The sequence below is a fragment of the Hemibagrus wyckioides genome, linkage group LG01 (assembly GCF_019097595.1).
Source record: "Hemibagrus wyckioides isolate EC202008001 linkage group LG01, SWU_Hwy_1.0, whole genome shotgun sequence".
NCBI lineage: Eukaryota > Metazoa > Chordata > Actinopteri > Siluriformes > Bagridae > Hemibagrus > Hemibagrus wyckioides.
The window spans coordinates 31021468-31036408 of record NC_080710.1 but is presented as its reverse complement, the minus strand read 5'-3'; the positions used below and the strand labels follow the sequence as shown (position 1 = coordinate 31036408).

The following is a 14941-nucleotide window of genomic DNA, read 5'->3' as shown; positions in this document are numbered from 1 at the left end:
TTGTGTATGGTCGTGTATGGTCGTGTATAGTCGTGTGTAGTCGTGTATAGTTGTGTATGGTCGTGTGTAGTCATGTATAGTTGTGTATGGTCGTGTATGGTCGTGTATAGTCGTGTGTAGTCGTGTATAGTTGTGTATGGTCGTGTGTAGTCGTGTATAGTTGTGTATGGTCGTGTGTAGTCGTGTATGGTCGTGTATGGTCGTGTGTAGTCGTGTGTAGTCGTGTATGGTCGTGTATGGTCGTGTGTAGTCGTGTATGGTCGTGTATGGTCGTGTGTAGTCGTGTATGGTTGTGTATGGTCGTGTGTAGTCGTGTATGGTCGTGTGTAGTCGTGTATGGTCGTGTATGGTCGTGTATAGTCGTGTATGGTGGTGTATAGTCGTGTATGGTTGTGTATAGTTGTGTATGGTCGTGTGTAGTCGTGTATGGTCGTGTGTAGTCGTGTATAGTCGTCTATGGTCGTGTATAGTCGTCTATGGTCGTGTATAGTTGTGTATGGTCGTGTATAGTTGTGTATAGTCATGTATAGTTGTGTATGGTCGTGTATAGTTGTGTATAGTCATGTATAGTTGTGTATGGTCGTGTATAGTTGTGTATGGTCGTGTATAGTTGTGTATGGTCGTGTATAGTTGTGTATGGTCGTGTATTGTTGTGCATGATTGTGTACAGTGCATCTTGTGTATAGTTGTGTGTAGTTGTGTATGGTTGTGTGTAGTTGTTTATATGCACTATACACAACTACACGATGATACATACTATAAACAACTACACACAACCATACACAACAATACATGACTATACGCACTATACACAACTACACGATGATACACACTATAGTCATGTATTGTTGTGTGTAGTTGTGTGTAGTCGTGTATAGTGTGTATAGTCATGTAGGGTTGTGTGTAGTCGTGTATAGTGTGTATAGTCATGTATGGTTGTGTGTAGTCGTGTATGGTTGTGTGTAGTCGTGTATGGTTGTGTGTAGTTGTGTATGGTTGTGTGTAGTCGTGTATGGTTGTGTGTAGTCGTGTATGGTTGTGTGTAGTTGTGTATGGTTGTGTATAGTCGTGTATGGTTGTGTGTAGTTGTGTATAGTCGTGTATGGTTGTGTATAGTCGTGTATGGTTGTGTATAGTCGTGTATGGTTGTGTATAGTCGTGTATGGTTGTGTGTAGTCGTGTATGGTTGTGTGTAGTCGTGTATGGTTGTGTGTAGTCGTGTATGGTTGTGTGTAGTTGTGTATGGTTGTGTATAGTCGTGTATGGTTGTGTGTAGTCGTGTATGGTTGTGTATTGGTTGTGTATAGTCGTGTATGGTTGTGTATTGGTTGTGTATAGTCGTGTATGGTTGTGTATTGGTTGTGTATAGTCGTGTATGGTTGTGTATAGTCGTGTATAGTTGTGTATGGTCATGTATGGTTGTGTATAGTCGTGTATGGTTGTGTATTGGTTGTGTATAGTCGTGTATAGTTGTGTATGGTCGTGTGTAGTCATGTATGGTCGTGTGTAGTCATGTATGGTTGTGTATAGTCGTGTATAGTTGTGTATGGTCGTGTATGGTCGTGTGTAGTCGTGTATGGTTGTGTGTAGTCGTGTATGGTTGTGTATGGTCGTGTATAGTTGTGTATGGTCGTGCATAGTTGTGTATGGTCGTGTATGGTTGTGTATGGTTGTGTATGGTTGTGTATGGTTGTGTATAGTTGTGTATGGTCGTGTATGGTCGTGTATGGTTGTGTGTAGTCGTGTATGGTTGTGTATGGTCGTGTATAGTTGTGTATGGTCGTGCATAGTTGTGTATGGTCGTGTATGGTTGTGTATGGTTGTGTATAGTCGTGTATGGTTGTGTGTAGTTGTGTATGGTTGTGTATAGTCGTGTATGGTTGTGTGTAGTTGTCTATAGTCGTGTATGGTTGTGTGTAGTTGTGTATAGTCATGTATGGTTGTGTGTAGTTGTGTATAGTCGTGTATGGTTGTGTATAGTCGTGTATGGTTGTGTGTAGTCGTGTATGGTTGTGTATTGGTTGTGTATAGTCGTGTATGGTTGTGTATAGTCGTGTATGGTTGTGTATTGGTTGTGTATAGTCGTGTATGGTTGTGTATAGTTGTGTATGGTCGTGTATGGTTGTGTATGGTTGTGTGTAGTCGTGTATGGTTGTGTGTAGTTGTGTATAGTCGTGTATGGTTGTGTATAGTCGTGTATGGTTGTGTGTAGTCGTGTATGGTTGTGTGTAGTTGTGTATGGTTGTGTATAGTCATGTATGGTTGTGTGTAGTTGTCTATAGTCGTGTATGGTTGTGTGTAGTTGTGTATAGTCATGTATGGTTGTGTGTAGTTGTGTATAGTCATGTATGGTTGTGTGTAGTTGTGTATAGTCGTGTATGGTTGTGTATAGTCGTGTATGGTTGTGTGTAGTCGTGTATGGTTGTGTATTGGTTGTGTATAGTCGTGTATGGTTGTGTGTAGTCGTGTATGGTTGTGTATTGGTTGTGTATAGTCGTGTATGGTTGTGTATAGTCGTGTATGGTTGTGTATTGGTTGTGTATAGTCATGTATGGTTGTGTATAGTCGTGTATAGTTGTGTATGGTTGTGTATGGTTGTGTATGGTTGTGTATAGTCGTGTATGGTTGTGTATTGGTTGTGTATGGTTGTGTATTGGTTGTGTATAGTTGTGTATGGTCGTGTATGGTCGTGTATAGTTGTGTATGGTCGTGTATGGTCGTGTATGGTCGTGTATGGTCGTGTATGGTTGTGTATGGTTGTGTATAGTCGTGTATAGTTGTGTATAGTTGTGTATGGTCATGTATGGTTGTGTATGGTCGTGTATAGTTGTGTATGGTCGTGTATGGGTGTGTATAGTTGTGTATAGTTGTGTATGGTTGTGTATGGTTGTGTGTAGTTGTGTATAGTGTGTATAGTCATGTATTGTTGTGTATGGTGTGTTTAGTTGTGTATTATTGTGTATAGTTGTGTATTATTGTTTATAGTTGTGTATTATTGTTTATAGTTGTGTATTATTGTGTATAGTGTGTGTAGTTGTGTATTATTGTGTATAGTGTGTGTAGTTGTGTATAGTGTGTGTAGTTGTGTATAGTGTGTACAGTCATGTCAGCAGTACAGATTGCAGTTAAACACTCCGGGTTTATTCTGACCTGAATGCTTATGGTCTTGTTGCTCTCAGGTGAGTGTATAGTATTTAAGCACTGGAATGATGGCGTGTGTGTGTGTGTGTGTGTGTGTACTCTCCTGTAGGCCTCACACACTGACCAGCAGCTGCTCCGCTAAAGCCCTGCAGACCGGTGGCAGCCCGGCCGAGCTCGGCGCCGGTGCCCCCTACAGTAAGCAGTTTGTGCACTCCAAGTCCTTTCAGTACCGACGCATGAAAGCCGAGTGGAAGTCCAACGTCTACCTCGCTCGCTCGCGCATCCAGGTACGAGCCACCAGATACCAGACACCGGGTCGTAGCTTCATGCTGATCATTTTTCTTTAGAAAGTAGAATAATTTATTATTTATTTTTTATATTCAGGGCTTGGGGCTGTACGCTGCTCGCGACATTGAGAAATACACCATGGTGATCGAATACATCGGTACCATCATCCGTAACGAGGTCGCAAACCGCAAAGAGAAGATGTACGAATCACAGGTACCTAGAAACTTTTCATCTTTAAAGGGAGTCGTGTTTTAATGTATTAATATATTTATTTTCATGTATTTAAATTGTGTGTTTTTATTTAAGAACCGTGGAGTTTACATGTTCCGCATCGACAGTGAGCATGTAATAGACGCCACCATAACAGGAGGACCTGCGCGGTAAGAACATCAGCACTTTATTTACTCTAACGCTCGGGTTCTGAATTCTGATTGGTCAGAAGGTGGTGTTTTAGTTTTTTCGCCTCAGACTTCATTATGGACATAAGTTTAGTATTAAATGGAGGTGGTGGTAGCTCAAGTGGTTAAGGCTCTTAGTTGATCAGAGTTGCTAAACTGCCACTGCTGGGCCCTTGAGCAAGGCCCCCAACCCCCCTTCTTGCTCCAGGGGCACTGTACCATGGCCGACACTGCGCTATGACCCCCAACCTCCAAGGATAGGATATGTGAAGGAAGAATTTCACTGTGCAGTAATGTACACCGATCAGGCATAACATTATGACCAGTGACAGGTGCCGTGAATAAGACTGATGATCTCCTCATCATGGCACCTGTTAGTGGGTGGGATATATTACGCAGCAAGTGAACATTTTGTCCTCAAAGTTGATGTTAGAAGCAGGAAAAATGGACAAGTGTAAGGATTTGAGCGAGTTTGACGAAGGACCAAATTGTGATGGCTAGACCACTGGATCAGAGCATCTCCAAAACTGCAGCTCTTGTGGGGTGTTCCCGGTCTGCAGTGGTCAGTATCTATCAAAAGTGGTCCAAGGAAGGAACAGTGGTGAACCGGAGACAGGGTCATGGTTGGTCAAGGCTCAATGATGCACGTGGGGAGTGAAGGCCGGCCCGTGTGATCCGATCCAACAGGCGAGCTACTGTTGATCAAACTGCTGAAGAAGTTAATGCTGGTTCTGATAGAAAGGGGTCAGAATACACAGTGCAGGACGGGTCAGGACTGTTCTGGCAGCACCAACACCAATATTAGGCAGGTGGTCATAATGTTATGCCTGATCTGTGTACGTGTGACACATACAGACTACTTAACTTAAAATCTTCAGCTTTTTGTTCTGTATTTCTTCTATTCTGTAAAGCTGCTTTGAGACAGTGTCCATTAAATCTTATTGTTTCTGAACCGAATTCGATTTCGATTCTCGCGTTAAAACTTTCGTATAAATCTGGGAGAAGTTCTGATTTCTTGCGTATCTCCTCCTTTCTCCTCTCAGATACATTAACCACTCCTGCGCTCCCAACTGCATAGCCGAGGCCGTGACCTTCGAGAGAGGCCACAAAATCATCATCAGCTCCAACCGCAGGATACAGCGTGGGGAGGAGGTACGGCTGCTGGAACAGGAAAAAAAGAAATATTCTTAACACTTCCTGTTTAAGGAAGAAAGTGATAGTGATTATCTTCCAAAGAGCCTCCAGCATCAAATCCTCCTTCTGTCACTTTATTTGTTCTTCTGATCATTATATTCTTGCTTAGAATAATCTCTAAATCCCTAAAACTAAAAGATCCTCCTTCTTCTCCAAGTTAGTATTTTACGTGATCAGAGTCTTATGCTTTATTTTAATCTTCTTTATTTATCAAACTTTAAACATGAACTGCAAAATGATCCCAATACGAATCAGGTTGCTATGGTGACGGGATGCAGCACATAAAAGCATAAGATTCGGTCTTCTCCGAATTTTCTCACTAATTGTACACGCAGTTACGTTTTTTGGTACTCGAGCTTGTCTTGGACCGGTCACTGTACGTGTTCAAGCGCTTGTCTAAAAGTTTTGGCCCCCTTTTTGGCGATCTTCTCTCATCCAAACTCTTCAGGGAAAGAAAAGATGCTGTGAGGTGGACGTTAGGACTTTTCTACAACCCCATGCACTGACCATCCTGTATACTGAAGATGAAAAACGAATTTTCTGTACAGTCGCAAAGGGGGAAAAATCAATAGAAATCTGTGTTTAATTCCAACATTGGTTCTAATTGCGTTTAATTATTTTGGAGGAATTTTCAATCCTCAAAGTCTCCCTAGTGGAACAAAAAAACGAAAATGAATTCTAAAAAAAAAATGTTAAATAATTGAACCCGCTACGGAAACGAATGCTTTACTTTTTTTTCTTTTTCTTTTTTTTTAACTTCTGTCTCCCCCCCCCCCCAGTTGTGCTACGACTACAAATTCGACCTTGAAGATGACCAGCATAAGATCCCTTGTCACTGTGGCGCAGTAAACTGCAGGAAGTGGATGAACTGAATCGGAGCGGACGGGCGGAATGTTCGAAAACTCCACACATATGCATTCCTTGTGATTTTTTTTTTTTTTTTTTTTTTTTTTTAGTTTTTCCTTTTCTTTCCTTTTCTAGGCCCGTTTCTAAACAGGAAGTGTTGTGGTGTTGTTTTTGTTTTGTTTTTTTTTGATAACTTATCAGGGCAGATCATAAGACCGCAGAACTGTAAGGGTTAATGGAGAAAAAAAAATAAAATAAAATAAATAAATAAATAAATAAATGGCCAGGTGAGGGAAGGGGGGGGGCAGGAATGCGGACAGGGTGAAAACCAGTCTACACACACGCACTCACCCACACACCCACACACACACACCCACACACACACACCCACACCCACACACACACACACACACACACAGGTCCATCTGCAGAAAGAAGCTCACATGGTTTGTACTTTACTTGGACGTGGATTAAAGCTTCAAGGAGACTCGGTGAGATACGCGTGTCACCAGCTGACCAGGAAGCGATCGTGCTGGACACAGCCTTATTCAGATTATAAAGAGGCGGGTCCTCTGGATTTAAAATAAAATAAATGAATAAATCTATACATATATATATATAGAGAGAGAGAGTGATATAAATACAGAAATGTAGACACCACTGAACAAGGAATGTACTGAGAAGACTTCCTTAGGGATAAAGCTAAGGGATTTATTAACTTGCACTAAAAACAACAACAGAAAAAAAAAAAAAATACGGTTTAATAAAATACTTGATTCCATGAGTCAGTTTATTATTTTTTTTTTCCTTTTTGTTTTTGTTTTGTGTAAAATAAGAGGCGACTTTTTTGTATTTATTATGAATCGAAGCTATTTTTTAAAGAATGTCGACAAAAATAAAAGAGTAAGAAAGAAGAAGGAAAGAAGCTGCTTGGCAAAAAAAAAAAAAAAAAAAAAAAGGCTTATAAAAGGCTTGAAGCGGATGTTACGTTATAAAATAAACGTGTAAATATCCGGCTAAAGAATTGACAAAAAAAATTGTAAAAAAAAATTATGATTTGATTTAGAAATTCGACCAAATGCTACCTTAACTTCATTTTAAGAGATATGTTTGGGATTATTTTTTTTTTTATTATTATTATTATTTTTTTTTTGCTTCTCATTTTTGAAAAATGAACTAAAAAAAAAAAGAGAAAAAAAAATATTAAAAAAAAAATAATTAAGAGTATTTAAAGATTTACGGATTTGATTTTGATCTTGATTTTCGAGTCTATGTGTTGTAAAAAATAAAAAATAAATAAAAATAAATAAATTTGTACAGAATCTGTAAAAAAAAAAAAAAAAAAAAAAAGAGGGAAAAGAAAAAGAGATTGAAAATGAATTCAGAGTATTTTTGTTGTATTTAGAATGTAGAGTGAATATTGTCGAAAAATTCTGACCACTTGAAGAATCCTGTACCTTAATTTTTTCTTGTTACTTTTTGGCGATCATGTTTCCGCTCGGATCGTCGTCTCTGTCGGTCAGCGAGCGAACTGCGATGTGAATCTGTTTTCCGACTCGAGGAGCTCGAGGTTTTTGCCGGTGTGAGCCTCGTCACTCGTTTCCTTTTCCTTCAGTGAGCGTTTTCCTTCAGAGCTTCGGAGAGAAATCTCAATGCCTTTCACAGGTTTTTTCTTTTTGACCTTAAGAATTGTAAAGTAATGCTTTTTCTTTCTTTTTTTTTCTTTTTTTCTTTGGGTTGTTTACAGAATTTTAAGAAAAATGCTGTTTAGAGTCGGACTAGTTGAAAATCATGGTATGAGATTTCTATTTTTGCTTTTCCTTTTCTTTTCTTTTTTTTGAGCTTAATAAAGAATTTAAAACCTGGTCCTAGCACTTGGCTTTACCGGTTTGAAATGAAGATATTTTATTTTTATTTTTATTTTATTTTTTTTGATGTGTGCACAAACTAAACAATGTGTGGGACTTAGTTTTTTTGTTTTTTTTTGTTAGTGTAATTCCCGGAGCTTGTAATATAAAACAGCATGATGTATTTTTTAAAAGGAAAACAAAAAAAAACAACAACTTTCGAATGAATCAAATTGTACATAATTTCTCAATGACTTTGGTTGTAATGAAATTTGTTTCTTGGATATTTTTCCCCCCACTCTTGTACAATATTCAGACATTATTATTATTATTATTATTATTATTAACAGTATTTGTCATTTCCTCGGTCCTGTACAGTAGTCATGTCAAAAATGAAGCCTTTTTTTTTTTTTTTTTTTTTGAAGTATAAAAAAGTGTAATGGGTTTTTGTTTTTTTTTTTGTTTTTTTTTTTGGAGTTTGTGGAAATCAGATTTAGGAATATTTACAAGAAATAAATATTTTATATCTTTACTTCAGGCTCGTCGTCATTCATCATGAGAGAGAGAGAGAGAGAGAGAGAGAGAGAGAGAGAGAGAGAGACACACAGACCCTCACACCTTTACATCTGACCGCAAGGAATTTGTGTCTATAGTGACCTCAGAAACTACACTGACCTAATATTTCCCCATAAGCTCTTGGTTGCTGTTGTAGTAAGGACATTAATTAGTTACAGTTCCATTATTTACTGTCCAGTGTAATCTAAATGAGGATGAGGTTCCCTTCTGAGTCTGGTTCCTCTCAAGGTTTCTCCCTCAAATCATCTCGGGGAGATTTTCCTCTCCACCAACGCCTCAGGCTTCTCATTAGGGATGAAACAGTAACTTTTTAAACTTTATATATATTTTCTCCTTTCTCTGCTTCTATACTTCTGTAAAGCTGCAGAGACGACGACTTCTCCTTCTTCTCCTCCTCTTCCTCCTCCTCCTCTTTTGGGCTTTTCCCTTCAGGGGTCTCCACAGCGAATCATCTATCCACTAGCTTCATATCCTCATCTATTACATCCATATACCTCCTCTTTGGCCTTCCTCTTTTCCTCCTGCCTGGCAGCTCCATCTCCAACATTCTCCTACCGATATACTCACTCTCCCTCCTCTGGACATGTCCAAACCATCTTAATCTGGCCTCTCTAACTTTGTCCCCCAAACGTCCAACATGAGCCGTCCCTCTGCTACCTCCAGCTACCTCCTGTCTCTTCCTCAGTGACTGCCTCCAAACCATACAGCATGGCCAGTCTCACCACTGTCTTGTAAAACAATTCCAGAGACATATTTTGTAAGTTGGGGTCAGAGCACAGGGTCAGCCATGATACAGCACCCTGGAGCTGAGAGGGTTTAAGCGCCTTGCTTTAGAGCCCAGCAGTGGCAGTCTGGCAGTGCTGGGGCTTCCACCTTCAACCTTCTGATCCGTAACCCAGAACTTTAAGTTTTGAGAGATCACTGGACCGTTTTAAAGCCATGTGTTGATCCAAATCTGATGGTTACACCCCTGGTACTGAGGTACACTTCATGTAGTTGTACACTACTGTTCAAATTTCTTTGTTTTTCAGTGCACCAGGGTCTCCTGCTCCTTTTTCTCTTCTGGTAAACACCAGTTTCTATAAAGGGATTAGTTCACAGCATGCTAAGAGAAGGTGGGATATATTAGGCAGCAAGTGAACATTTTGTCCTCAAAGTTGATGTTAGAAGCAGGAAAAATGGACAAGCGTAAGGATGAGAGCTCTGAGTTTGATGAAGGGCCAAATTGTGATGGCTAGACCACTGGATCAGAGCATCTCCAAAACTGCAGCTCAGAATACACAGTGCATCACAGTTTGTTGCGTATGGAGCCGCATAGCCGCAGACCAGCCACAGTGACCATGCTGACCCCTGTGCACCACCGAAAGTGCCAACAACGGGCATGTGAACATCAGAACTGGACAACAGAGCAATGGAAGATGGTGGCCTGGTCTGATGAATCACGTTTTCTTTTACATCACGTGGATGGCCGGGTGCATGTGCGTCTCTTATCTGAGGAACACATGGCACCAGGATGCTCTATGGGAGGAAGGTGAGCTGGCGGAGGCAGTGTCATGCTGTGGTCAGTGTTCTGCCGGGAAACCTTGGGTCCTGCCTCCATGTGGACGATACTTTGACACATACCACCTACCTAAGCCTCTGGGATGTCCAATCCATGGAAGCCCCACCTTGCAACTAACAGGACTTAAATGATCTGCTGCTAACATCTTGGTGGCAGATACCACAGCACACCTTCAGGGATCTAGAGGAGTCCATGCCTCAAGGGGCAGGTGGTCATAATGTTATGGCTGATCGGTGTACATAAACGTTTACATTGTTTTCTGAATGGTCCTACAGTTGACCCATGTGATAATGGACTGCATGTCAAGTACAGGGGATAAAGGATTTAAACATGACTGACACTGTGTGGAAAGTATAAAATTCCTTCTGTAACATGAAAATGAATCAGTTTCATTAACGATTCAATGATGCGCGTGCACTGCCATGCTGATTCAGTAGTTATGTAAGTGTGCCCAAATTCTTTAAAAAATAAAGTCGCTTAAATAATTAAATGTTTAATTTCATTAAAAACAATCGCTGGTTAAAAATATCGCAAACTTTATCCGGTTTTAAACCGAACTAACGAAGACGATCCGTTTGGGAGCCGAAAGAATCGACTCTTATGGCCTAGTTTAGTCAAATCTGACTCAGTGAAAAGATTCAGGATTCGCTTCAAGATTCCTGTGACCAAATCATCAGAGAGATATTGTACCACGTGACCTCACGCGCACACTTAAAACGTCTAGAGCGTCAAAAGAGGAGAAAAACGGCTGGACGGATTGTGAGTGAAATTATAAGTTATAAATAACCCCAAAACTAAATAACCTGTTTATAGTGAAAGGCAACAAATGTTCAAAGTTTTGAATTAAATATAAAACGACTATACAAACGGCGAGTAAAAGGCTGCACGCGCCGTCTCTCAGAGCAAGATTGGCGTTACTATGGTAACAGCTAACTGTGAACTTACACTCTGGATGGCGGATAAAATTCTTATAAACTGATTGTCAAATGGTTGATTTCTGTAAGGAAACGTTTATTTAACATTTAAGGATGGAGTCTGTAACTGTACCTTCTTCCAGAAAGAAAACAAGAGAAGCTGATGATGGAGGATTGTTTAGAACATTACATGAAGCTACACTATAGTGCCAAAAGTTTTGGGACACCCCTCCAAATCGTTGGATTCAAGTGTTGTGTTTCAGGGGATCGGCCCCTTAGTTCCAGTGAAAGGAACTCTTAATGCTTCAGCTTCATACCAAGACATTTTGGTATCTTCATACCAACACCAGTGACCAAAGCAAGCTCCATAAAGACATGGATGAGTGAGTTTGGTGTGGAGGAACTTGACTGACCTGCAGAGTCCTGACCTCAACCCCACAGAACACCTTTGGGATGAATTAGAGTGGAGACTGTGACCCAGACCTTCTCGTCCAACATCAGTGCCTGACCTCACAAATGTGCTTTTAGAGGAACGGTCAAAAATGTCCATAAACACACTCCTAAACCTTGTGGAAATCCTTCCCAGAAGAGTTGAAGCTGTTATAGCTGTAAAGGGCGGGACAACTCCATATTACATTCATGTGCATGGAAAGGCAGACATCCCAGTTTTGGCCTGGCTCACAGTCTCCACATTCATCTCAAAGGTGTTCTATGGGGTTGAGGTCAGGACTCTGTGCAGGCCGGTCAAGTTCCTCCACACCAAACTTGCTCATCCATGTCTTTATGGACCTTGCTTTGTGTACTGGTGTGCAGTCATGTTGGAACAGGAAGGGGTCATCCCCAAACTGTTCCCACAGAGTTGGGAGGATGAAATTGTCTTAGTATGCTGAAACATTGAGTTCCTTTCACTGGAACTAAGGGGCCGAGCCCAACCCCTGAAAAACAACACCTGAATTCAATGATTTGGAGGGGCGTCCCAAAACTTTTGGCAGTATACCGTATGAACAAAAATCACAGGCTGTTGTTGGTTATTGTTGGATTTAGTGCTGTCCCAGGAGTGGCATGTCTCAGGAAAGATTAAATGGACTGGTTATGCTCTCCACTGAGTCCATCAGAGCCCAGAGACTGGGATTTAAGCCCATGATTAATGACTGTGCTGGACGGAAATCCCATCAGTCGCCTCAGTGACCCAACTGGCTTTGCTGTTATTTGATCAAGGCTGCCGTGTCAGTGTTGTTCAAAGCTTTGTGTGTGTGTGTGTGTGTGTATGAAGGAACTTGTTGCGTGTTCCTGGTGTTGTGATGATGGTACTGGATGTCAGGCAGGTGTAGGCAGTGCTACCTGTCTCATCACCGCTCCCAGGTGTGGGTTAGTTACTGGATATGGAAAGGCATGATGTAACAGTTGCATAGAGACACGCTGTGACAAAGTTTCAAGAGTCGAGAATCTGGCTTCAAAAATAAACACCCATTCTCACACACACACACACACACACACACACTTCCACAACTTTATGCTTATAATAAAAAAGACCAGGGTCCATATAGTGTCAGTGTGTTGAATATTATATAAAGTTACATGTAAAACAAGAAGATTCAGAAATCACTTGAAGGTTTTTGTGACCAGTCATCATGGAGATCTTGTATCATGTGACCTCACTAACAGCCGAAGTGTCTAGAGAATCAACACTGCTTTCACTTTCATCTGTCTGACTTTGTCTCTCTCTCTTTCTCTCCCCCATCTATCTGTCTGTCTGTCTATCTTTTTCTCTCCCTTGTCTGTGTCTTTTTCTCTTTCCCCTGTCTGTCTGCCCCCCCTTTCCCCCTTCTATCTGTATCCCTGTCTGTCTGTCTTTTTCTCTTTCCCTTATGTCTGTCATTTTGTCTGTCTCTCCCCATCTGTCTGTATTTCTGTCTGTCTGTCTGTTTTCTCTCCCCTGTCTGTGTCTGTCTGTCTGTCTCTCTCCCTCCCATCTATCTGTATCCCTGTCTGTCTATCTTTCTAACCCCCCTCTCTCTTCCATCTATCTGTAGTTCTGTCTGTCTGTCTGTCTGTCTGTCTCTCTCTCTCTCTTTCTCTCTCTCTCCCTCATCTGTTTTTCTGTCTCTCGCTCTGTTTCTCTCTTCCTCATCTCTTTTTCTGTCTCTGTCTCTCTCTCTCCCTCTCTCTCTCCCCATCTGTCTGTCTCTCTTTCATTCTCTCTCTTCTGGTAAATAATGTGTCACATTTGTCTTGTGTTCTTTGGGCTAGTAATTATTTCATGTACTTTTTTCCCTGGCTCATCTCTCTCTTTCTAATCTGTTGTTCAGGTGTGTCTCCTTCTGCTCAGAGAATACCTGCTGATTTTTGTCACAGTAGCTACTAGCCACTGTGTTTTTTTCCCGCTTGGAGCAGCTGTAAATTCACACCTCAGTGCATGTAGAAGTCCAAAATAATGGTTCAATCCCAGAGCTTCCACAACCCCAACTCCATTGGGTCTCAGTCTCGCTTTTTAATCTGGACTCCAGCTAGTCCTGGACTTATTTTTGATGGAGGTGTCACTATAATGCCATGTTTCTGAGTAATTGTACCTAGAAGTAGAGCATACAGAGAAGAGAGCATTGGGCCCAGAACAGAACCGTGTGGAACCCCAAGACAGGGCCTTTCCTTTACCTTCAACAACATTCTAGTTCTTCAAGCTCATCTCAGAGTCCCAGTTTTCTCCAAAGTCCCAGTTGTCTGCAGTTACTGGTGGATATTCTTTCGTGCCACAAAGATCTGATGGTCAAGTTGAATATGCAGGCATTGGTCACACTGATGTAAACGTTTCATGGGTGAATAAAATGCTTCTGTCCTGAGTTTCGGAACACAATGAGAATATGATGACGATCAGAGAAAGTCACATTTTTCACCCCAAATAATAGAAATTCTCTCGCAATTTAGGCTTGTAATAAAAAGACCAGGGTCCATATGGTGTCAGTGTGTTAAATAGCATATAAAGTTAAACGTAAAACAAGAGGATTTAAGATTTAGAATTCACTTGAAGGTTTCTCTGACCAATCATCATAGAGATCTTGTACCATGTGACCTCACTGACAGCCGAAGCCTCTAGAGAACCGACACTACTTTTACTTTCATCTGTTTGTCTTTCTGTCTGTCTCTCTCTCTCCCCATCTTTATCTCTGTCTCTCTTTCTCTCCTCCGTCGCTCTCTTTCTGTATCTCTGAATGTCTGTCCAACTGTTTGCCTGTCTGTCTCCATCTCACTCTCCCCATCTCTATATCTGTCTGTCTGCTTTTCTGTCTCTCTCCTCTCTCACTCTCTCTCTGTGTGTATATCTGTCTCTGTCTGCTCTCTATCTCTACGTGTGGTGGTGTTTAAACTGGACATGCAGTGTATAAAAAGTCTTTCACGTCCATGTTAACTAGCTTACTCTGAAGCGGAGATGTTTCCTCAGCCTCACTACACTATTGTAGCGTTCAGTTACTCCACTAAAAGGACGCCAGAACCTGGCACGTGCGTCAGTGCAGACCAGATGGTGTGGACAAATATTGACAGCTTCCTCAGCCGAACGCTTCTCCCTGCAGGATCGCTTACAAGACATGTAGATACAGGGATTTCGGACCATGACGGAAATTTCCTCTGAGGAGTAATTACTGCTGGTACAGCGTCGCAGGAGGAGATGATCTGCCAGATAGTCAGGAGATCCTTTTTTTCTTGTAGTACTCAGTAATTAGATGAAGAGTGAGGTGCACATGGAGTAGTTACTCTAATAGAGGAACATGTCCATGGTGGACCCACTGCACTTCTCCTGAACTAAAGGTGCAGGCTTTTATTTCACATCACACTGTACGAGATCTTAGATCGCTCTTCACTCTGAGCTCGCGGGAATAAGGAGATTCCTTTTGTCCCTTAGCATGTTTCTAGCCGTCCTGTGTTTCGTAGTGTCCAGTTGGTAGATTTTAGACGTAGCAGCACTTGCGGTTCTTTTATGACGTGAGTTTTGTCCTCAAAAGCCACAGAAAACACGGAATAAAAACATCAGGGAACAGAGGGTTATCACACTGCTGCCCCCTGGAGGCTGAAGGTGACATGACCACCTGTTGATCTCTCACTTATTAACTTGTGGTGATGTAGAGCTGGAGAAAAAATATCATATTCATATCATGATATATTGTCACACTACACTTTTCTGAG

General features: G+C 41.3%; 1 protein-coding gene across 7 annotated transcripts in view; it reads left to right on the top strand.

The window, feature by feature from the left end:
* Positions 1-7950, top strand: part of kmt2ca (lysine (K)-specific methyltransferase 2Ca) — a 199228-nt gene extending 191278 nt beyond the window's left edge. For all 7 annotated transcript variants that reach the window (XM_058395324.1, XM_058395335.1, XM_058395317.1 and 4 more), the window contains 5 exons: positions 3251-3428; positions 3526-3642; positions 3736-3809; positions 4871-4979; positions 5801-7950. In XM_058395324.1, coding sequence (XP_058251307.1) covers positions 3251-3428; positions 3526-3642; positions 3736-3809; positions 4871-4979; positions 5801-5893 — 571 coding nt within the window. In that variant the 3' untranslated portion in view covers positions 5894-7950. The remainder of the gene's footprint in view (positions 1-3250; positions 3429-3525; positions 3643-3735; positions 3810-4870; positions 4980-5800) is intronic.
* The last annotated feature ends 6991 nt before the right edge of the window (positions 7951-14941 follow it).